We start from the raw sequence: 24,042 nt of genomic DNA on the forward strand, positions 1-24,042 counted from the left end.
AAACAAAGTGCTTAGGGTCACGACCATGACTCAAAATGAGCTGTGTTCAAAGAATAAAAAAGAACTGAACTAGGGGAGTCAACAATATTATCTGGATTCTGAGTTCCTAAGGATGCCAACTATTCTGAGCTTCAAAGGAAAGTGAGATGCCAAGACTATTCAGAAGTGAATAGCTACTAGTCCCGCTCATCTAATTGAAACTGAGCTTCATTGAAAACTCGGGAAACTATTGTATCCTTCTCTTCTTTTAATCCTACTTTGTTTTTGGTTGCTTAGGGATAAGCAACAGTTTAAGTTTGGTGTTCTGATGAGCGGATATTTTTTACGCTTTTTGGCATCATTTTCATATAGTTTTTGTTATATTTTGTTTAAGTTTTATTATATTTTCATAGGTTTTAGTGCAAAATTCACATTTTTGGATTCTAGTTTGAGTTGTTACGTTTTATGATAATTTTAGGTAATTTCTAGCTAAAATTGAGAAGCTTTGGAAAAGTCTGAATCAGAGACAGAGAAAGGACTGCAGATGTTGTCGGATTCTGATCTTCATGCACTCGAAGGAGCATTTTCAGAGCTCCAGAAGTTCAAATAGTGCGCTCTCAATGGCATTGGAAAGCTAACATCCAGGGCTTTTCTGCAATATATAATAGTCCATACTTTGTTCTGGAAATGAAGGTCCAAAACTGGCGTTTAATTCCAGCACTTCACCCTCTTCCTGGCGTTGGACGCCTAAAAGCGAGCAGCTGGCGTCAACGCCCAAGAAGGGTACTAGCTCATGGAGTCACCCTTAGCTCAGCCCAAACACTCACCAAGTGGGCCCCATAAGTGGATTTTTGCACTATCAACCTAGTTTATCCTATTTTTGTAATACTTAAGTTGCTAAACTAGTATATATAGACCAAAGATCACCCTTGTTAGGGATCTTTGCCCATTCGAACCTTTCATTACTTTTATGTAAGCTATGAGTCACTAACCTCCTAGGTTAAGGTTAGGAGCTCTGCTGATTCTTATGGATTAATAATATCATTGTTCTACTTCAATCTATGCTTGATTCCATTCTAAGATGTATCTTCGTTCTTCATCCTAATGAATTGGGAGTGTAACTTGACCGTCATCCCTATTCTACATGGGTTCTTGCGAGTCCTTGACGGGATAGTACCGAACCACAAGCTTGATTATACATCTCTTAGATGGCTAATCCACGACTTCGTTGGGGACTTGGAGACATCAGTTCAGCCGAGGCACGGGGCAATTAGGGCCTTTGTGGTATAGGCTAGAATTAGGAAGCAACATTCTCTAATCTGGAAGATTCGACCTTGTCTGTGGTGCTTTGAGTAGGATCACCAAGGGAATGGACTGCAGGAGCTTCACCCCTCTGTTCAGATTGGATGACCACTGACCTGGCGTTTGATCTGAAGCAGAGGAGATTAATGACCACTGACTTGGCGTTAATCACTTACAGCCTGTCATGGAATGAATCATCAGAAGTTGAAGTAGACAGTGAGAAAAGTTGATCCAGAAGAAAGAAGCATCTCCGAAGCCTCAACCATTCCTTTATTATTGATTTCACACCAATCAAGTAATTCTATCTTTATTCCGTTTTTATGCATTTTTCACAACAACTATATTTTCTATCGGCCTAACTAAGATCTACAAGATAGCCATTGCTTGTTCAAACCAACAACTTCCATGGGATTGACACTCACTCACCTGAGGTATTACTTGGACGACCCAGTGCACTTGTCGGTCTATCTGTGCGAATATTACGGAGTCAATTTCGTACACCAATTATATATATTTTTTATAATTAAGATTAACAGTTAAAATTATTAAAACAATAGTGTCTAGGAATATTTAAAACTCTGCCTAAATTATAATTGGGAATTTGAATTAAGTTAAGTTAGGAGAGGTGGTTTGAAAATTTTAAATAATTTTTTAAAATTTAGATAATTTTATCAACAATCTTTTTATAGATATAATGTCAATTTTATTATTTTGTGGATAGATTTATCCGTGCTTGATTATTTTATGATCACAAATGATTATGTATTCATATTTTCTTCACCCTATCAATATGGAGATTTTCTCTTAATAGTTTTTCAAATTATGTGTACTTCATCCGAATCAAAGAATCCACATTAAGAGTTACAAAGTTAAGTTTGTTTTGAATTAAATGATAACATCGTTAAAAAAGAAAAAAAAGATATACCTTTACATTACTATTTTAACTATCCATATCTATAGCATCCCTGACATATATCTCTAGTTTGGTTTAATACTTTAATGGGTAATAAAAAATTCGGAAGGAAAGGCTCGGATTTGAATGGATGGTGATACAAGTGGATTCTTCTTTCTTATCTTTCTTTCAGCCAACTATCACAAATAAAAACAGAATGATGCAAACCAGAAACTGCCGTAACTAACTACTCCTAGCTCTCAAACATCGCGGCTCTGCATGTACTATGTTTGCTTTTCTTGGTCGTTGGATTCAGTCCCCAAAGCGGCATTGGAAGACAAACTTTCACCGGATTCCTCAGCATTAGACTTTCCCTGTTTAATAGGATGTGTAAGGCATAATCAATAAAAAACAATTATAAGCTTCTGCTACAACAGAATGTGTGTAAGTTTTTATCAATAAGAAATGCGGAGCTTGTCAATTACTCCACCTGAAAGAATGGAAATTAGCACATATATACTAAAACTAACGATGTTACGTATACACAAAAAATCAACTACCCATATATATTGTATTCATACACAAATACTTGGTAGCTTATATGATGGCTCATATTTTTTATGCAAATATCATTTTTGATACTCAATTTGCATATTATGGCAAAAACTGAAAATTGACTCTTTAAAAATTCTAAATTTTTTAAAAGATTGATACAATATCTTTACAAGGTAAACAAAAATATAAATGAATACAGGATCAAGTAATTAACTGCATCAGTTTCTAATGCACCCAATCTTCAGATGGCTAATTCTTGCAACGCTGAATTGTAATAACTGTAGAAACGAATATTTTACCTTGTTTTTATCAAGCCAACCACGTCCAAAAAGTAGACCAAAACGTGAGTTGCTATCTGTATGTGGACTTTGACGACCACCAACCCTACAAAAGTACCGCCAATGAAATTGATCCAAATGAATGTGCTCTCAACAAACAATGGAGGTAGCAAATCTTGCATCATATGCTAACGATCTTGGTGTGGTTTGGTAACCATCTTAATGCACATAATATTGAAACAATCAAAATGTCCATATCTTAATACAAAATTTATCAATTTGTTAATTCTCAATCACTAAAATATTGGAGACAGTGGATACAACGACAGAATCACTTTTCTATTTTCTCTCTTTTTTAATATCTACATATTTTCTAACAATCTCTCTCGGAAATTTCAAAGTCAGAATTCAGATATAGAAAGGACATCACTGAGAATGAAATATATCAGAATTCAGAACTTTTACTTCCCTAATCCCTTAAAGCAAAATTATGCAATTATGGATCAATATGCTTAATAGATGATTTATGCGTGAAATATGGAGGTCTTAGTCTTCAGCATATATAGTCCAAGTGTTTCAAAGGAAAATCATAAAGTGATAAAGGCAATACTACAATTACAATAATAAAATTTTTATCCTACTAGATGAGATAGTCAACATAAATCAAACAATACCATTGCATCTTGTCATATACCATTTCTACAGTAAGCCTATTTATGCTTATCAATCTCTCTTGACCACCTCATTCAAAATCTTTCCCTGTGATCTGTCAGTTTCCATAGGACATTTTTGTCCACTAGGAGTATATTTTCCTATTTTCATATATAGAATATATAGTTGCTATAGGGAGTAAAATTAAGCTAGATATCATCCTAAAATCTCAGTAACTTAGTATGAAAACCAGTGTAAATCAGATAAAAATTCTATCCTTGATACTGTACATTTTTCTATATGTTGTATGAAAGAAATAGCAAGGGACATCTTGTCTTTCAAATCAGACTTTAACATGGTAATAGAGCTTGGGTTCTAGAGTAGTCTTAGTTCATCTTGGATTTTTTCATCTCTAGTACTTTTGGGTAGTGATTTTATTTTTGTTTAGCTATTCTGTTGGTCTCTATAATTTTACCAAATCTGCAATTATATTGCTATAATCTTTTTTCTTTCAATTGAGTCTTTACATTACTTTTGATTTTATAATTGGGTCTTCCTAATATAAAAAATATTAGAGTTAACTAAATATTTCTCTGCAAATTAAAGGTATCCACAATTAAGAACTTAATTAGATCTTTGAACACAAATTTTTGAAAAAATATTCCGTTAATTTTAACGTGTTTGACATGAAAAGAATCTAATTACAAAATTAAAAATAGTGTAAGGACCTAATTGCAAAGAAAAGAAGTATAAGGATCTAGTTGTAAATTTAGTAAAACTATAGGGACAACAGAGTAATTAAATCTTTTTTTTTCTTTGGTCATTGGTACCTTCAGATGTTTCTTTCTTTTACTTGGTTTGGTTTCTTCATTTAGTATTTTTCTTTAACATGGTTGGTTTGGGAAATAACGATTCTGACTTTTGTGCCAAATTCACTAGGAAAAACTATATACCATCGGAATTTCAATTCCAATTGTTTGTTATTGGAAATAAATAATCTAGTTTTTTATCCACAAGCAGCTAAAGATGGAAGTTGGCAAAGAGCATGCAAGAGGACTTATAGCTCTTCAAGAGAAGACATTGTTCCATGTCTAGTTCACGTCGAACCTATCAGCTGTAAATGGGTTTACTGAGTTAAATTTTAATTTGACAGTTCTTTGGATCATTATATGGCTCAGTTTCTGTCTTGGGACACCAAGAAGAGTATGACATTAAGTATGAGGGAACATTTGCTCCTATAGCTAAAGTGATTACTATTCATACAATTCTCACAATTGCTACCAAACAAGGATGGTCACTTAAACACTTCGATTTAAAAGAAGCCTTTCTCCATGGTATCTCAAAGAGGAAATTTACATGAAACCTCCCACCGGTTTAATTTCCTCTTCTATTATTGAGGCTTGTAAGTTGAATCATTCGTTATATGTTATAAGCCAATCAACTTTGCCCAATTTAGATATGTGTAGAGCGAATATGACTTTTGTTTCTTTGAAAACCACTATTTGCCTTGTTCTTTATTTTGGTATACATTGATGATATTGTTGTCCCATGAACTCACTCTATTGATTAGTTAGCTACAACAACACCTTCATGATTCTTTTCAAATGAAGGATCTTGGTAACCTTTCTTACTTCATAGGATTGGAAGTACACACATGATTTGATTATCTTAGCTGGTCTTCAAGGATCTTCACCTATTGTAACTCCTCTTGAAGTGAACATCAAGTAACATTATGATGAGGGCAGCAACTTTCAGATCCTTGGCTTTATCGACAATTGGCAGCTAGCAATTAAAGGGTTGATATCTCATTTCTTGCACAACAAATTTGTCAATTTATGACTCCCTAAGATACCTCCACATAGCTGTTGTTTGTCGAATTATTAGATATCTGAAGGGCATTACTTGTCGTGGTTTATATGCTGTTTTTCCCATGAACCTAATTACTTATAATAATGCAGATTGGGCAAGTTGTCCTAATACCCATAAATTTGTCATTGGTTGGTGCATGTTCCGTGGAGATTTTTTGATATCATGGAAAAGTAAAAAAGCAAGACCGTGTCTTTAAGTAGCTCTACTAAGTCAGAATATCGTGCTATGTCTGCTGCATCATCCAAAACAACTTAGCTTCAAGGAATATTAGCTAAGTTTGGGTTACCTCAGTCTAGTTTTACTTCTCTTCACGTAGATAGCACAAGTGTAATTCAAATTGCTACTAATCTAGTCTACCATGAGTGTGCTAAACGCATGAAAGTAGAGAACTTTGATACTATTTTGCTGATCGAATGCTCTGCTGGTCTTCTCCCACATGTCTAAAACGGCCACCTAAGAAATATATAGGTTTCTAGATAGGTTCATAAACCACCTCCAATACTAATGTAAAAATCATACACTTAGAGATCAGCCTTAGTGTAATCATATACCAATAGAAAATTCCTCTACTAACCACTTTGTGTTCTCACAAGATTTATGGATCCCACCTTACATGTCTTTAATTACATTATGCTATCCTTAGTCCCTTCTTCTACAATACCTTCTATAGGACTTCCCATGGTACCATATCAATGGCCATATGTAAAATTTCCTTTTATTGCTCTGACATCTCTCTATCACTCTCTTCAACAAGTGTATAGTCTCCAAGATGGATTTACCTATCATAAAGACAAATTGATTCTCCAAAACCTAGATCTCTTTTCTCAATCTCTATTCTATTTCTATCATCCTCTAACTTTATGGTATGACTCTTTGTCTTAATCTCTATGTAGTTTCTACAATTTTGCATATCTCCATTGTTTATGAAGATAAGGACTAAGGACTATTTCTCCATTAGTTTGGCATCTTCAAGTGATAAAGGCAATAACTAAAATAATTTGTAACAAAATAGTAATAATAAAATTTGAACTTAAAAGAAAAAATGTTGCATACAAATTGTAAATTACTATAACAAATATTCTAAAATATGAAATATTTTGTACCTTGGTGAAGAAAGTGCTTTGTTTTGGCCAGATTCATATTGAAGGGTAGCCTCCAACATACTTTCTGCAACAATCACCCGTTTTTGCAACTCAGCAATTGATATCATGGCTTTCTCATACTTTTCCTGCACATTTATTATACTGGAAATAGATATATATATGTCTTACAATATCCTTGATAGTTAATATAGTGTTTTCACTTCTACTAATATGGAAAATAGACTCATCCATCTTAGAAATTAGATAGCTCTTCAATACCATAAACATGATGTAGATATTTAATTTTTTGTAAAAAAATGGACAATTTTTATTCCAAAATTTGTGGAAGCCATTGAAACTATCCACATCACATTGTAAACAAAATAAAACCAATAGCAAAATATATTAGAACTATCGGCACATTATCTATATTAGTTATCTCATCATTCTTTTTAAATATATTATAACATGCAAAAACGTCAACAATGATAGTGCTAATAGGATTACACACAAACCTTATAAATGAATATAGAAACCAATGTATTCATCAACAATCTTTAGGCACCAAGAGGGAGAAAGAGGTGTGCTTAATTTGTAGTATAACTAAAAACTTTAGTGTGATTATCTTATCTGCTAGCCTTTTAACTTTATTTAAGAATTTCGTGTTAGAGAGGGGAGCCAAAAACATGCTGCAGATAACACCTTCCTAGAGATGTGCATATCAGAATATAAGATTCCCCTATTAGGTGCATCACTTTAAATAAACTATTCCAGAGTTGAGTTATTCCAAGGAATGAAATCCCATCATTCTTAATCGCATATGAGAAAAGGGATTGTAAGATTATCTTCCTTGAAATTTTTTTTCTTAAAATTAAACTAACTATTATACCCCATTGCCATGGGATTGTTTTCCTTAAAACTAATATTGCTATTATAGCCCTGCCAATATAATTCAAATTTTCAACTGAGTGCTAACGTTTCCTTTCACTCAAACCTTCTCTTTGCATAGTGATGCACTTTCAAGCAAGTCGTCTTTGGATCGAACAGTACATCTTGACAAAAATTTTAAAGGCAAAAATGGGTCTACAAGTCTATGGTTCTCTATATTATATACTACACATAACTCATGTTTAATGGATGTGTGACTTGTCTACTGCTTAGAAATTCCAACATTTTACTGCCCCAATCTGTAAAGTACGATGTAACAAATTACAAGAATCACAGTGATATCAACAAACGGGTTACCTGAAGGATATGAACTTCTAATTTTTGAGCTGCAAGTTCTTGTTCTGCTCTTTTACGAGCATCTTCAGTATCTTTCTGATCATGCTCTAGCTTCACTAAGACCTGTGGCACGAAAAAGATTTCAATGTTTTCTATACAAATTACAAATAAATTGTTATTTGTTTCCTTTTACTTATTTATTTTAACATATAAGCTTACAAAAATAAAAATTGGAGAAAGCAGGTGCGCAAGAAAACCTGCATCATGGCAACTTCCTGTTCTTTCTTATCTGCAAGGACTTGTTGTAACTCGGCTACTTCCTGCTCCAATTCCTCAATCTAAATGATGACAAGAAATATTATAAGCATCACAAATTAAATGACTAACAAAAAGGTTTTGAACTTACTTTTCAAGTGCTTATGTCTTATATTGCATAAACAAAACTTTTCTGCTGTTTGAAACATGAAATGATATTCATATTAAGCTTATTTAGTTCTTTCACAATATTTTTGTTTCTGCTTTCTTTGTGAGAAAGTGACAAAAGTACACGTGAAAGAACTATAATTCCTCCTTCCAATACACTTAAAAGAGTTGCTTTGTTGGACACATTCACCCGAAAATGGGAATCTTTCTCAAACAAAATTATCTTTCATGCACGATTTTAGATTTTTGTTCTTTCATGGGTAATTTTACTACATGATTTTTCGTAAGTAATTTTTAAAACTTTCGTAGTATAAAGCTTAACTGAAAAAACTATGTAGTAAAATCTAGTCTTTGTTACAAAATGTTTATACCATATCCTATACTCTAAATTAAAGTGCAAATTGGAAGGAAATGAATTCAAAGGACACCACCACCACAACAACAAACATATCCTATTCTACTAGGTGGGCTCAATTAATGGAATATAATGGTCTCTCCAAAACTTCTCTTCATTCTTCATTTATCCTTTTCAAAGAGATTCATGTTATCTTCCAATTGAACCACTTTCCACACAAGGAAAAATAGAAAAATTAAGTTAATGAGAAAACAAATTTCCATTCTCATTAATTTAGTAATTGCAAGTATGTCAAGGTATCTAAATAAAAATTGAAAAAAATATAATATAGTAACTTCAATCATCCAAATATTGGATTTACCCTTGCACTCAATTGCAGTCGATTATCCTGCTTTACCATATCCATTAAAGCTGTTTCTAGCTCCTCAGCTCTGTTCAAAGATGAAATCCCATGTATGGAGAAAAATTATTTTCATAGGAATCATAAAAGAAAGTATATTTTTTTTATATAGTTTTCCATATCTTGTTGCATATTCATGCAAATGAAAAATTACAAGTGTATAAATCTTTTACACTATTAATGCATCACAAGTAAACTAATCATAATATCTAACAATAATTGAAGGGATGCACATTAATCTCCTCAACTATAAGTCATGTGCACATTATCTACAAACTTTTAAGAAAGTGCAAATCAACTTGAAATTAAACTTTCTTGAAGTACACTTTAATCGTTTCATTAAATTTACGGTTTTGCGAAGAAGTGGCCTATCCTTGGGGAAATTGGGAAGAATACAAAAGGGGAAGCCTTTTCTTTTTTTTAACGGAAATGTTTGGTAACCAAAGAAAATCAGCCAAAATCAGTCATAACTTGCCTTATTTAGCAATTATTAATTGTTTTGCTTTAAATATAATTGGAAACTTCAAAATCTTATCTTTTTCTACAAAATCCTTTCACTTTGTATTTTTAACAAGTGCCCTTAGTAAAACCCTTAAATTTATGCAATAAGCATGTAACCCCTTATACTTTAGCCATTTTATTCCCATAAATCAAATCACAAGATGTATTATGATGCCTTAAAGTTTCTTAAACTTGTTTGACTTATGTTTTAACAATGGAATAAGACAATAAGTGTCAATTAACACAAGTAGAAAATGCTAGGAGTCAATTCATATATTTTCAGTTATAGAGATAAAGTTCAATTTTCCCATAATTGAATCACGTTGTCATATTAATAAAGAAACATGGAAGTAACGGAATAGAAATTGAAAATCAAAAGTGCCAAAATAGAACACCATATACAACCCTATCAAATGATTTAATATACTAATACAAGCCATATGACCTAGATAGAATATAAAGTGATTATGCAAACAAAATAAATAATTCATGTTGTTCAATGACATTTCACAGTGAAGGTTTTAGGAATATGCATATATTGTTCCTTAAGAAACATTTCCAGAACCATCAATGGACAATATTTGAACATGATCACTAAAAGATCTAGAATGACTTTCTTGGGCAAATCACCAAATTGCATCCGAAATCAACATTATCAATATTCCAGTGGTAGTAATTGCATTGAACTGATAAATTTCCTCCCTAATGAAATTTATCTTGTAATTATATTCTAGAAACATACTCTAAGCCTTACTTTATAAGCAACATGCTTTAGGTCATAATAAAAAACTTTCAATAAAAGCAAGAAGAAGACAGAGAAGAACCTCAGTATTGCATTTCTTTTCTCCTCCAGCAATCGGCATAACTCAACCTTCAACCAAACCACCTGCACAGTAGCTGTTAATGATTGAAATTTAAAAGGTGTTGTAAAGCTTATATAGTTTTATCACCAATGAGTAATATTCTCATATTTTCTATCATGTTTTGCTAATAAGAAAACAAATTTGTACCAAACATCTAATCCCTTTAATTGTCAAGTACAGGGATAGAAGTTTTAATAAATACCATGTAGCTAGTAGATAGATCTTAGATGTATTTTTTATTGCTAATGAATAGAAGAATATCTTATTTTAAAATAGAGTTTGAGAAACCCCATACAAGAAAGTCAACTAGGATTTTTTGGACAGGATGTTAAAGTAAAAAGGATTTGGCTTTAAATGGTGGGAATTGGATTTCATGTTGCCTTGTTGTAAGTACTTTCTTAGTTGTTGTTAATGGTGAGCCAAATACATGGTTCCATGGTGAGAGGGGCTTAAGGCAAGGTAAATCTCTATCCCCCTTCTTATTCAATTTAGTGATGGATGCTTAGTGGATATGAAGCGATTATGGTTTCTCATTTGCAGTTTGCTGATTGTACCAATCTGATTTTGAAAAATGATAAGGATATATCTTATAAAATTCTCTCTCTATCTTTCATATTTTTGAGCTAGGCTTCGATTTGAGGACCAATATGTCTAAGAGTGGTTTAGCAAGGATTATTGACCTAACAAAAAACTCTCAAACATAATATTTTGGCCAGATGTCCAATTCTAGAATGGATTCTTGTTTATATGGGAATCCCTTTGGGTGACAACCTTACCTGAACCTCTTTTTGGGATTCTATTGTGAAAATTATTTGAGTCTCTCGAGGTATGGAAAGGGATTTATTTTTCTCTTGAAGGCAGGATCACCCTAATTCAATGTTGCTTGATCCAACATACTTTATTTATTTTTTTAAGTTTCGCATACTAAGGGAATAGTCAATACCAATGAGCAGATTACGAGGGATTTCCTTGGGTTCGGTGCTTTAGAATGTTCAATTATTTGGTGAGTTGGGAGATCTGTTGTCAATCAAACAAGCAAGGAGGATTAGTTCTTGATACAATCTGGTATCAAAAACATTAGCTTGGAAACAAAATAATTAGCGTTTCCCTTTAGAGCCCTCATTCCTGTTGGCATAGGCTATTTGAAGTATGGCATGAACAAAAATGGACGTGACATAATCATGCTTACATATACTGCTCACTTTAGCATCGTAAAGTTATTTCCAACAGTTATGCTACCTTCAATTGTTTGCTTTCTTTGAAAATAGATGGTTCTCATTTTCTATTGTGTAGGCAATGCTCCTTTTTATCTAGTTTTTCCTCATCTTTATTGCCTAACCTCTTTACATAACTTTCCTATCATGGATTTTTATTCTATTGAGAGCTCTTCCAGTTCTTGGAACTTCCAATTCTTAACGAACCTTAGTGATAAAGAGTCCACTAAGGAAACTTAATACATCTGATTAGTATATATACTTGCAATCTCATTGTTATGGATACCTAACTTATATACCTTACTTGTAATTACTCACTTAGTCAATGAAATCATTCTTTTCTCTTCATTCCCTTTCACATTCCAAATATGGTATCAGATGTAATTCTTCTTCACACTTTCGCATTATTCTCTCCCTTCATTCTTTGATTTTTCTCGGGAAAATTTCTTGATTTTCCATTCCTCTTTCTCGTTTCGACAAGAACCTTCTTGCTCTTTCTCTATTCTTCTACTCATCAATCAGAATGTCTGCGATTTCTATATCCACAGTTCCTCATGGAGATTCCAATACACTTCGAGCTCCGGCACCGCCCTCGCCGATTCCTGATGCGTATCTACTTTAGTCTGGCAATCACCTAGGGCTCGTGCTTGTTTCACAACCCCTACAAGAAGACAACTACGCTTCTTGGTGCAGATCGATGAGGCTTGCGTTGAGTGGAAAATGCAAAATCTGCTTCATCGATGGCTCCCTCCCGAAGCCAGATCCAGTTCTTGACCCTGCGCTCGCTGAATCGTGGCAGTACACGAACAATATCGTCACTACATGGTTGCTGAATGCGATCTCCAAGGATATTGTGGCAAGATTTGGAGACTCGCTTCTCTCAGAGCAATGCACCTCGCATCTTTGAGCTAAAGAGGTCACTCATGTCTCTGACTCAAGGCTCTCTCTCGGTCTCACAGTATTTCACAAAGTTGAAGATACTTTGGGAAGAACTCAACACCTTCAAGCCAGTGGTATCTTGTTCCTGTGGTGGCGTTAAGCCGATTCAAGCCTTTCTTGATCAAGAATATGTGATGCTGTTCCTTATGGATCTCAATGAGAATTTGGCAAGTGTTCGAAGCCAGATTTTATTGTCAGATCCACTACCTCCGATTGAAAAAGTCTTTTCCCTTGTGTTGCAAGAGGAGAAGCAGAAAGCATTCATCTCTCCAAGCCAACATATGGCTTTTGCTGTTAAACAGTCTCCAAGACCCACCGCTCCTTCTGGACCCAAGGTGAAAGGGAGGAAAGATCGTCCACTCTGTGCTCATTGTGGGTTGCTGGGACATACTGAAGATAAATGTTATCGTCTCCATGGATATCCTCCTAGATATTCCCAGAACAAGCCTGTGAATGTCAAATCCCAAGTGCATCATGTTGCCAAGGTCGCTCATGATCAAGAAAGTCAAGATCCATCTCCAACATCTACCTTTTCACTTACAACGGCTCAGTACAACCAATTGATGACTCTCTTGCAAACTCAGCAAGCTCTTCAGGACATTGAACTTGAAATTTGTGCAGGTAAAGTGTTTTCCTCATGTTATTCGAATCAAATGGCAGAGGTTAGTTATTGGATAGTTGATTCCGGAGCCACCACTCACATCACTAATTCCTTTAATTTTTTGGAAAATCCCAAACCTCTTACAAATCATTTTGTTGTTTTACCTGACCATACCAAAATTCATGCCTTAGCTATTGGTAATGTTGTTCTTAATTCTTCTTTAATCCTTTACAATGTCATATTCATTCCCTCTTTCCGAGTTAATTTGATTTCTGTTAGTTCTTTATTGAAATTGTCTAACTGCATAGTCCTCTTTTCTGACTTAGCCTTCATCATATAGGACAGGACCTCCAAGAAGGTGATTGGCAGAGGTGATGAAACTGATGACCTGTTTCTGCTACAATCACCCTTCACAGTCCATACCAGGAGTTCTGTTCATAGTTGTCAATCAGTAACGAATGTTAATAGCACTATTTGGCATGCTCGTTTAGGTCACACTTCAAAAAAAGTCTTTAACAAATTGAGTCCTTTTTTATCCAATAAAACTCTTAAATACAATCATTCTACTTGTGAAGTCTGTCCCTTAGCTAAACTCAAGCGTTTGTCTTTTCAATCCAATAATCATTTTTGTAAGAATGCCTTTGATTTGGTTGACTGTGATATTTGGGGCCCTTATAGAGCTCCAACTTATAATAACATGAGATATTTTCTTACTATTGTGGATGATTATTCCAGATTCACTTGGACTTTTTTGCTAAAATACAAATCTAATGCTTCTCACACTCTCATCAATTTCTTTAATATGATTGAAACTCAATTTAATACTAGGGTAAAGCAGGTGAGATCAGACAATGCTGGTGAATTAATGCTCCTTGATTACCTGAATTCCAAGGGCATGCTTCATCAATTCTCCTGTGTGGAGCGGCCAGAACAAAATTCCGTTGTTGAAAGAAAGCACCAGCATCTACTCAATGTGGCCAGAGCATTGTTCTTTCAGTCCAAGGCCCTAATAGCCTTTTAGGGAGATTGTGTCTTGACTGTTACTTTCCTCATCAATCGCTTACCAAGTCCAGCACTTCAACACTGCTCTCCATATGAGAAACTCTTCCTTAAGCAACCTGACTATCAGTCTTTGTGAGTCTTTGGCTGCTTGACTCATGCGTCTTCTCTTCTATCTCAGAGACACAAGTTCTCCCCGAGAGCAGCGCGTGCAATCTTCATTGACTATCCTTCTGGTTACAAAGGACACAAGTTGTATGACCCAGTGAACAAGAAAATTTTCATCTCCAGAGATGTTTCCTTTATCAGAACTGAATTTCCTTTTCGACAATTAACCGATACTTCCAGGCCCATGGTGGACAATTTCCCTGACATAGTTATCCTAGCATCCATCACTGATGCAGTCCCTCTAGTCACACTTACCATCCCTCCTTCTGCCCAACCACCATCTCACCATCTGTGGATATGCTAGTCACTGAACCTACCTCACAACATCAGTCTAATATTCCAAACTCACCAATTAACTTGAGAAAATCGTCCAGACAACACAGACCACCATCTTACCTCAAGGATTATCAATGCAATATTGTCTCTCATGGGACTCTAGATCGGTTTCAACACATCTCACACCATCACTCTCATTTCATAGCTAATGTTGTTGTAATTCCTGAGCCCTCCTTCTTCCATCAAGCTATGAAATACCTTGAGTGGAGGCAGGCTATGGATGAGGAGTTCCAAGCCATGGAGGCCACTAATACTTGGGCTTTAGTTCCTCTTCCACCAGGAAAACACACCATTGGATGTTGTTGGGTGTACAAAGTCAAGTGTAAGGCAGATGGCTCAATAGAGCGCTATAAGGCCCGTTTGGTTGCAAAGGGCTATACGCAGCAGGCAGGTATTGACTTTAAGGACACCTTCTCTCCTGTGGCCAAACTCACCATTGTCAGGGTTCTCCTTTCTTTGGCAGCCATCAATCAACAATTGGTTTTTGTTGCAACTAGATGTGAACAACGCCTTCTTGAACGGTGACTTGTTCGAAGAAGTTTATATGGACCTGCCTCTTGGTTACAAGTCCAAGAGCCCTGGACTCGTATGCAAGTTGAACAAGTCCATCTATGGTTTGAGACAAGCCTCAAGACAATGGTTCCATAAATTCACTTCAGCGCTGCTCACTCACAAGTTCAAACAGTCCAAGCATGATTACTCCCTCTTCTCTTATGGTAGTGGCGACAAGATTGTTTACTTGCTGGTTTATGTAGATGATATCATACTAGCTAGTCCTTCCAAGGATATGATGCATAAGGTACAGAAACTGTTGGAGGCCTCCTTCAAATTGAAGATTTTGGGTGATTTGAAGTATTTCTTAGGCTTGGAACTAGCAAGGTCCAGTGATGGAATTGTCCTTAGCCAAAGAAAGTACACCTTAAGCATCTTGGAGGATACTAATTTTACAGATTCCAAGTCTATTTCTCTGCCTATGGAGGCTAACCTCAGGCTGAGCGACTCCGATGGTGATTTGCTTGCAGACTCCTCCATCTACCGGAGAATAATAGGGAGGTTAATGTACCTCACCATATCCCGTCCGGACATTACCTATGCGGTGTCTACCCTTAGTAAATTCTCGCCTAAGCCTAGAACTACTCACATGAATTCACTTCACCATCTCTTGCGATACTTGAAAGGAACCGTGGGTCAAGGGTTATTATTTTCTGCAAAATCAGAAAAGAGGCTAATGGCTTATGCGGATGCAGATTGGGCGGGATGCTCCGACACTAGGAGAAGCGTTTCAGGTTACTGTGTATTCATTGGAGACTCTCTGATTTCCTGGAGATCAAAAAAATAACAAATGGTTTCCCAATCATCTGTTGAATCTAAATATAGAGCTATAGCAGCTGTGGCTGCTGAATTGACTTGGTTGACAGGATTCTTATCTGATTTTCAAATCAAGGCACCATCTTCCGTGCTGTTTTGTGACTCTATGTCAGCCATCCACATTGCATCAAATCTCACATTCCACGAGAGGACCAAGCATATTGAGATAGACTGCCATTTCGTTCGAGAGAAAGTTGTGGCAGGATTCATCAAACTGATCCATGTTTGAACTCAGCATCAGCTTGCCGATGTCTTCACGAAGCCGGTAACTCCAACCCAGTTCCACAGTCTCATCTCCAAGTTTGTCATGATCAACATATACACGCCAACTTGAGGGGGGATGTTATGGATACCCAACTTAATTAGTTAGCAATTAATTAGTCATTCTTCCTACTGTATAGCAGTTAGTTAGATTCTTAACTCACTTATATATATACACTACTTGTAATTACTCACTTAGTCAATGAAATCATTCTTTTCTCTTCATTCCCTTTCACATTCCAAATACTCATCTTTATTTTGTATCATAATCCTTGAACAATGCACCTTTCCTCCTTGATAATGGAATCACATAAGCCCAGTTCAGAAATATTCTCAAATCTATTTCCCCGCTGCCATATGGATAATTCCTTAATGTCTTTGGTAAATTTTGGGTGTACCCCTCATCACTAGATCAGCTTTTATCGACGAGGTTTGCATGTTTTGGAAGAAAGAGGCAAAATCTTTGTGGCAATGCACAATGTATGCCATTATTTGGAGTGGAGTATTTGGTTAGATTACAATTTACACACCTTTAATGGTAGATTCTTAGAAAATGTTGTTTAGGATGGTATTAGGGATCGAGCATATATGGTGTAAATCATTTTGACTCTTCTAGGGGCTTTCCTGGCTTTCCCTCTTAGACATAGTTCTTAAGTTTGTTATATTTTATTATAAATACTTTTATATTTTAAGTTCTTTAAAAGTTTGGATGTTGTTGTAAACATTGAATTTAAAATATTGCGTACAAGTAGTTTTCTTCTTTAATAGTTTTTAACATCTCAAGCTTAGTACTCGAAAAATAGTCTATGAGAGAAAGTGTGCTAGTTAGCTACATTGTAGATTTGACCTATTAAAGGTGAAGCCTAACCTAACTCCATATGTTTCCACCCTTACCTTAGGAGGAAGGGAGAGGACAATTGTAAAGATAAAACTAATTATCGGATGAAATAAAATAATCTTATCATAATAAACAAAACATAAATTATTCTAGGATCTTTGAGATACTCTATATAATCTTATAAGGTGTTATAGAGATGCTAATAAAAGCACACTTTATCTTAAACATGTTGGTTTTTAGATAATTTTCAATCCATATTTTTATTTTTTATGTAATCTTGAAAATTCATTCTTTGATCGAATAAATGATCAAATTAGTTCTAAAAGATCATTTGTTTTTTAGTCCCTGAAAAAATTTTTAATCAAATTTGTCCTTTAAAAATTTTAAATTAGTCATATTAATTCTTCTGCCACTTTCTTTATTAATGGTGTTAAAATTTACTAATATAGCATGTTAAGTGACACCATAACATACTTTTAGGAGTTTCAATTGACTATTAACATAATAAATTTATAAAATTATATAAAATCAAAACTTAATTGAAGGAAGAACTTCAGGTATTGGAATTTCTCAATTTAGATTTGATTTGATCTAATTTCATAAATTAATCATGTTAAAAATCAATTAGGACTGCTATGTGTGTGTTGTAATGTTATTTAACATACCACGTCAACAAACTTTGACACTGTTAGCAATGTAAAATCTTTCGGTAACCAATTTGGAGAATGAGTGATCTTCCAATGACTTATTTGACCATTTACTCTTCTTTGAGCATTTCAAAATTTGGGAGAGAAAAAAAAAAGTGAATATTTATTTCCTGAATTAAATAAATTTAAAATCACCTTCTGTAAGCACTATTATTCAATCAAGTCACTCTCACTACTGAGCTTTTTCTCAACATCTCTGAACTTGTGGGTTATTTTAGAAACAACAAAGTTTAGACATTAAAAGCAGTTAAAAGATGGAATTCTTTTTATTGCTATTATAGATTAAGTTTATATTTGAGTGTAGTCCGAGATCGGTTACCATCATTATTTCATATTTAAGGGCCTATTTTGTTACTTTTTAAAACATATTTTACTAGTGTCCAGTTTAGCTTCCAAAGACATGTCTTAAGACATGAACATATTAAGGTGAATTAATAAGTCAAAATAATGGTCATGTTCCGTTGTAAATAAATTTCAATCTACTACACAAACATAGCCATTTTACAAGGTAACAGAGGAAAGATGTATATCTTATGGGATGCAGAAGATTACCTGTTCCTGGAGATCCGGTAGAGAATCCACTTCAGAATCAACATTAAGACTGTGAAGTAGTTCATCCAAATCAGAGGAATGAGACTCTAATCGTGGTATTTCCTCATTAGCGGCCATATCATCTCCTTTACTAACCTTCTTTTCTTCTACTAACGGTTCTTGGTCATGCTTGAAACTATATAGTTTAGAAGCAATCCCTTTGGAATCCTTCCAAAGTCTTCCTTTCCTTGCCCTTTCTTCTACTACTTCTAATACAGATGGTCTATGCTTTTCTCTTAGTTCATGTAATTTTTCCTCTGTCACAGCTAGAAAACCCATGCAAGCTGTTAAGACAAGTTGACTGCTGTCAAATGTTGAACCAGCAAGTGATTGCAATAGAGTAATCGCATCACCTGCATCCTTTGTAGTGACTAATGCAGGACCTACAATGATACATGCAAATTTCGTTATAACCTCAGAGTGTGCAAAGAAAATGTTTACCAATAAATCAACCATATTGCACACATCAGACAACAGCACAAGATAACATTCAATACCATATAGTTCCATAAGGGCCAGTGCAGTTCGAAATAGCATAACACGGTTCCCTTCAAATAGAAGCACATCCCAAACTCGAAGTACTACAAACATAGAAATGAATCATAAAAGGAAACATATTAAAGTCAATGCCATGGTATCAAAAGACCATCACCCAAAACAAAAGATAAAATCCATGTAAATTTCACCGCTTTCCCATGGAATCATGTTCACAAATATTGATAGGAACCAAGGTCCAGATATCCATGTAACTTGCACTCCCAAGTATTCCAGATGATTAACTGCACCCAAAGCATCGAAAGAATGAACAAAGATATCCCAATCGACTCATGGAGACAATTAGAAGAAGAATAACAAAGAGAAAATAAATAAACACAAACCCAGTTTTGGAAATCTTTCACGCATTAATTCTTCAAAGACAAGCTGGTCCACCTAACAAGTTTAAAAGTTATCACTATCCAAAGAGGACTACTACAAGTCTCTCAATATCACATGTGCAATCAAGACCCATTGATCAAGATAAAGGTATTTTGTCTACATAGTACAATTTATAAGTCATACCTGGGATTCTATCATTTCCTCTGTATAACAACCTCCAAAATAATCATCAATGATGCCAACAAAAGTCCTGAGATGTCCCAGAGAAAGGAGAAAAAAGAAACAAATTAGTTCATAAACCTAATACAGGCCAAAACTCTTATGTGCAAAAGTCTCCAAGATAAAATCGTGATTTAAGTATACAATTTTATAAGCAACTATAAAAAGATAGAACCCGTAGAAGTTTACTCCTTGGGACAATGGACAAAGAGGGTGAAATTTGTAACATTAAGTTTTCCTAACCTACCAAAAGGCATTTTCTTCCGGCATAAGAAGCAGCAATAAACCTGCAAAGAAGTTCATTGCCTGCATGTAAATTCAATAACAAAAACTTTAATGACAATGAACACAACGATGAACATAATAATGATTATCACTCACAAAGAATAAAACATGACACCCCTTGAAAAAAGAAATTAAAGGAATAAGAAAAGTATTTAAAAAATCCAAGGCAATATATCACATCTCTTATTTCATAGGATACACGTCATCTTTCAATTGGTTTACATTTTTGGATCTAAACATGTTATGTTTTTCCACTAAATGTTTAGGTTTGACGGACGTGCTAACAGAACCTTAAAAGATCTTGTAGAAGATACAATACAAATAGAAATGCATTAATGTATTTAAGCTTTTAAGGTTTGTGAAAAATTAATGCGAATAGCCAAATCAATATTCGAAAAAAAAGGCTCTAATTGACGCGAATTACCTGACAATACCCCACAGAGGGGTTATGTCTAGCATATGCTAGGAGTAAACGCCTCAAGGAATTTCTACCATGTTCATCCAAAGCAGGGTGTCCTGGGAAAGTTCTTGTAATGTCCTGAAAATGAAAAGTATGATTTATTCTAAGAAGAGAGCCAACTTCTAATATGAAGCAAAAGAAGCAGCACCTACAAATCAAAATAAAGTCCAAGGCGCATGCAGCTAATGACCTTCTCAATCTGCTTTCTCCACTTCCCAGATGCAGTGGATGTATCATTTTGCTCATTGCTTTCAGCATTGATAGTTTCTTTTGCTAACAGATCCTCATAATAGCTCTTAACCCGCCTTGTCTTTACACCTACAAAGGCTTGCCAAACCTGTAACAAGAACATTGTGGCAAAGACAAGGCTGTACTATTTTTCCTCGACAAAATTATGAATTCTTGTGAATTTGAATGCCGAAAAGTATAAGGAGATAATGAAAATACTAAACAATGTGAACAATGGATATATCGGATGTTCAATTGAATAGGTATGCATTATGTTGATCTTAGTTGTTTGGTGGTTATTCCTTTTAATTCGGTTGACTCATACACAGCTAACAATAGCTTGGATATTCAATTCACTAGGTGTGCGGATGGTTATCCTAATGTTAGGATTTAGGAGATAATTTGGGAATGGAGTATTTTTTTACTTTATAGGGTTAATTCTAGAGCCCATTGTTCACATTGTTTACAAAAGTCATTGTCTACCTTACAAAACCATTTGAATGCATCAATGTACCTCTCCTCTAAGATCCTTTGGGATGCCTCCCTGAACAAGAAACTCCAGTTCTTTCCATAGAGAGAATTGTTGAAGTGAATCTTCAACCACTAACGCAGCACTTGACTTATTAACATCCGTTGCAGAAACCCCTCCTCCAAGTTTAGATTTTTCTATATATGGAAGATGGTCATTATTACCATTTCTTATCTCGCCTTTCACATCATTTCCCTTTTTGAAACGAGAACTCATCAATTTTTCAATGGCACTAAGAGATGGCCTAATTTCAGCCCAGCGTTGAACTTTACGTGTCTTTCTTTCTTCTGAATAGTGCAAATCCTTTTCTGAACTGTTTTCTATTGAGCTATCAAAAACAACCTTTCTGCCACTTGAATTACCCCCTTCACAAACCCTTCCTGCACTAGTGCCTTCTTTTATCTCATTAACTCCAGAAGACTTATTGCCACTTAAGTCACCTCCTTCACTAACACCCCCTACACCAACCTCTTTAGTGCCTTCAGAAATATTCTTACTGCTTAAATCATCTTCTTTGCATACTTTATTTGAACTACTCTCTTCTTTTACCTCATTACATTCAACTTCCGATGTTTCTTTGTGTTTTTTCTCTGGAGAACTTGGTTTTGCTGAGTTGGGTGCCTCTCCAAGGAAGCTTCTCCATTTATATGATCTTTCACCTTCCTCCTCCTAACATGTTAATAAATCAATTTAAGGTTGATTAAGTTAAACTTGTCCTACGTATAAGGAAAAACAACTAATAGTTGCAAAGCATAAATCATTTCCTAAGGCTGCAATATTTGAAGTATAAAAAAGGTTAAAATACAATGCTTTCAGTGGTTATTTAGGGACAAGTTGTTACTTGAAATTATAAGGAGAAATGAAAAAGTTTCATACAAATGCATTTATTTTTTATTATATTGTGCAAGGAACTAGCGAGAAGCTTTTTGCAACTATAACTCTACTCCTTAGCACTAAGATGCATCATGCACAATTTATCACCCATTAGAAAAACTTTCTAAGATGATGTAATAATAATGAATGATGCATGCCATTTTTGTTTTCTCTTGTTCTTGTTGCATCAGCTATTAGTACCATAACCATCATTCAGAGAGAACCAAAGGTTTACCTAATCTAAATTTTTATGGATAATAGGGAATCCTGTTTATTTTTACCAGTGAAAGAATATTGCTCTTTTCCCAAAACAATTGAACAAATACATGTGTAGTAGAATGAAATTGAAATATTAACAAGAATCACCATAATCATAAATTAAAAAAAAAGAAATAATTATCTCATACCTTGTAGATTGAAGAATACTCTCTGTATCTTTGTGCGTATTGAGGCCTCAATGCAAATCCATAAGAATCCCTATAAACATTGACATGAATTATTGTTCCGGAGTATGCATAACCAAATCCATAACAGAACAGAACAAAACTCAAAATCATGACACCAAAAAGAAGAAGAACAACGGTTACTTTTATAAATAAGATGAATTTAATGCATGCAACAGACGCCCTCGTATGTTAAGAATTCTTTTTAATTATATATATTATAATACGTATGATTATGATATGATAATTTACCTGGAATCAACCTCTAATGAGCGCTTACTCAGTAAGGACAACAACATACTTCAAGAAAATCTGCAATTCTACTGCCCATATCTTTTAAGTTTGAATTTGGAACTCACATCACAACACTAACGCTACCATATTTCACATTTCATACTTCAACAATAATCACATCCAATTAAGGGTCAACCACAAACTCTATCTAAAATCGATTCCTTTTTCATTATTATTATTATTATTATTATTGGATTAGTAGGCTTGTGATGAAGAATGATTCGGAGGAGGATCAAAGGGCTGTGCATGTTTTTCTCTATCGTAACCAAGAGAAAAGATGTTTATGTGTATGTGTCAACATCAATTTTAGGCAACTGTGATTTGTGACAATGGGCGGCTAATCTATTTTTTATCTATAGAAAAGTAGTTGATACACAAGTTTTAGATTCTATTTAGGATCGGAGATAGCAAAAAAAAAAATTTTTTTGGAATGATGAAAAGTTTTGTTATAGTTATTTGATATCATTTTTGGTAAATATTTTTAACTTTTTAAGGAGTTAATTTAAAACTTTAGAAAAGATAGAATAATATGAATTTTCTCATTTTTAAAAAGTCATTTTATTATTTTTATTAAAAAAAATTTTGACTTTAAAATAAAAAGGATCATTGTGCTATTTTTATTTTTTCTCTATGAAAAAATATTTTTTGTTTTCTCACGCAATCTTCTATTTTCTATAAGTACTAATCTTTTACCATTATTTTCACACAATGTTCCATCTACTAAAAGTATTGATCCTCCATCACGATTTTCACCCAATGTTTCATCTCTTAAAAATACTAACTTCCACCACTATTTTTACACAATGTTCCATCTAAATTGCTGCATGCATATGTTTCTTTCATGTATTTTTTTTTATCATTCTACTACTCTATTTTTATTATTAAATTTATATTTAACATTGTGTAATATAAAATCTCAATTTTAATTTTATTTTTTCACATGTAATTTTGTTTTTATATAGATTCTTATTTTTTGTATAGTTGTCAGAGCAAATTCTCACTCCCAATAAATGAAGAGGGAATTCTAATAGGAGTAGCAAAAATAAAAAATAACAAAATATACATGAATACGTATTTTATATTTGTTTTCTATTTTCACCTACCAAATCATACATAATAAAACACCTGTCATGACCCGAACTAAGCCATGACTAGCACTCAAGGGACAAGTTTCAGTTAAAAGGGTTTTTGTATCTCGATTCATGAATTTTCAAAGAAAAGTCGACGATGGATAATCAATTATTATTTTTTAAATATAAATACTTACACATAATAAATGAGTAAAATAAAAATTAAGAATTTTAATATTAACTTCAACGTAAATTTATTATTTAAATTTGATTCAAGATTTTATTCTATATATTCGAATTTATTTGTTTTAGTATTTTATATTTAATTATTATTTTAACTTTATTTTATTACAAAATTTTTCTAATATT

The 24,042-nt window shown here is 34.0% G+C and overlaps 1 protein-coding gene across 1 annotated transcript; it reads right to left on the reverse strand.

Moving 5' to 3' along the window:
* Positions 1–2,234: 2,234 nt before the first annotated feature.
* On the reverse strand, positions 2,235–22,608 carry LOC107474489 (uncharacterized). The gene is made up of 18 exons (XM_016094112.3): positions 22,562–22,608; positions 22,274–22,343; positions 20,979–21,662; positions 20,427–20,573; positions 20,201–20,314; positions 19,739–19,797; positions 19,456–19,522; positions 19,275–19,326; positions 19,083–19,175; positions 18,894–18,977; positions 18,358–18,779; positions 10,336–10,397; positions 8,972–9,041; positions 8,090–8,170; positions 7,854–7,955; positions 6,630–6,754; positions 3,028–3,112; positions 2,235–2,547 (listed from the first exon to the last, which is right to left on the reverse strand). Exons 1-18 carry the CDS (start codon positions 22,606–22,608, stop codon positions 2,458–2,460), a joined length of 2,454 nt encoding a protein of 817 aa, XP_015949598.1. The 3' UTR covers positions 2,235–2,457.
* Between the last annotated feature and the right edge of the window lie 1,434 nt (positions 22,609–24,042).

This window comes from Arachis duranensis, chromosome 2 (assembly GCF_000817695.3).
Source record: "Arachis duranensis cultivar V14167 chromosome 2, aradu.V14167.gnm2.J7QH, whole genome shotgun sequence".
In the NCBI taxonomy this organism is placed as follows: Eukaryota; Viridiplantae; Streptophyta; class Magnoliopsida; order Fabales; family Fabaceae; genus Arachis; species Arachis duranensis.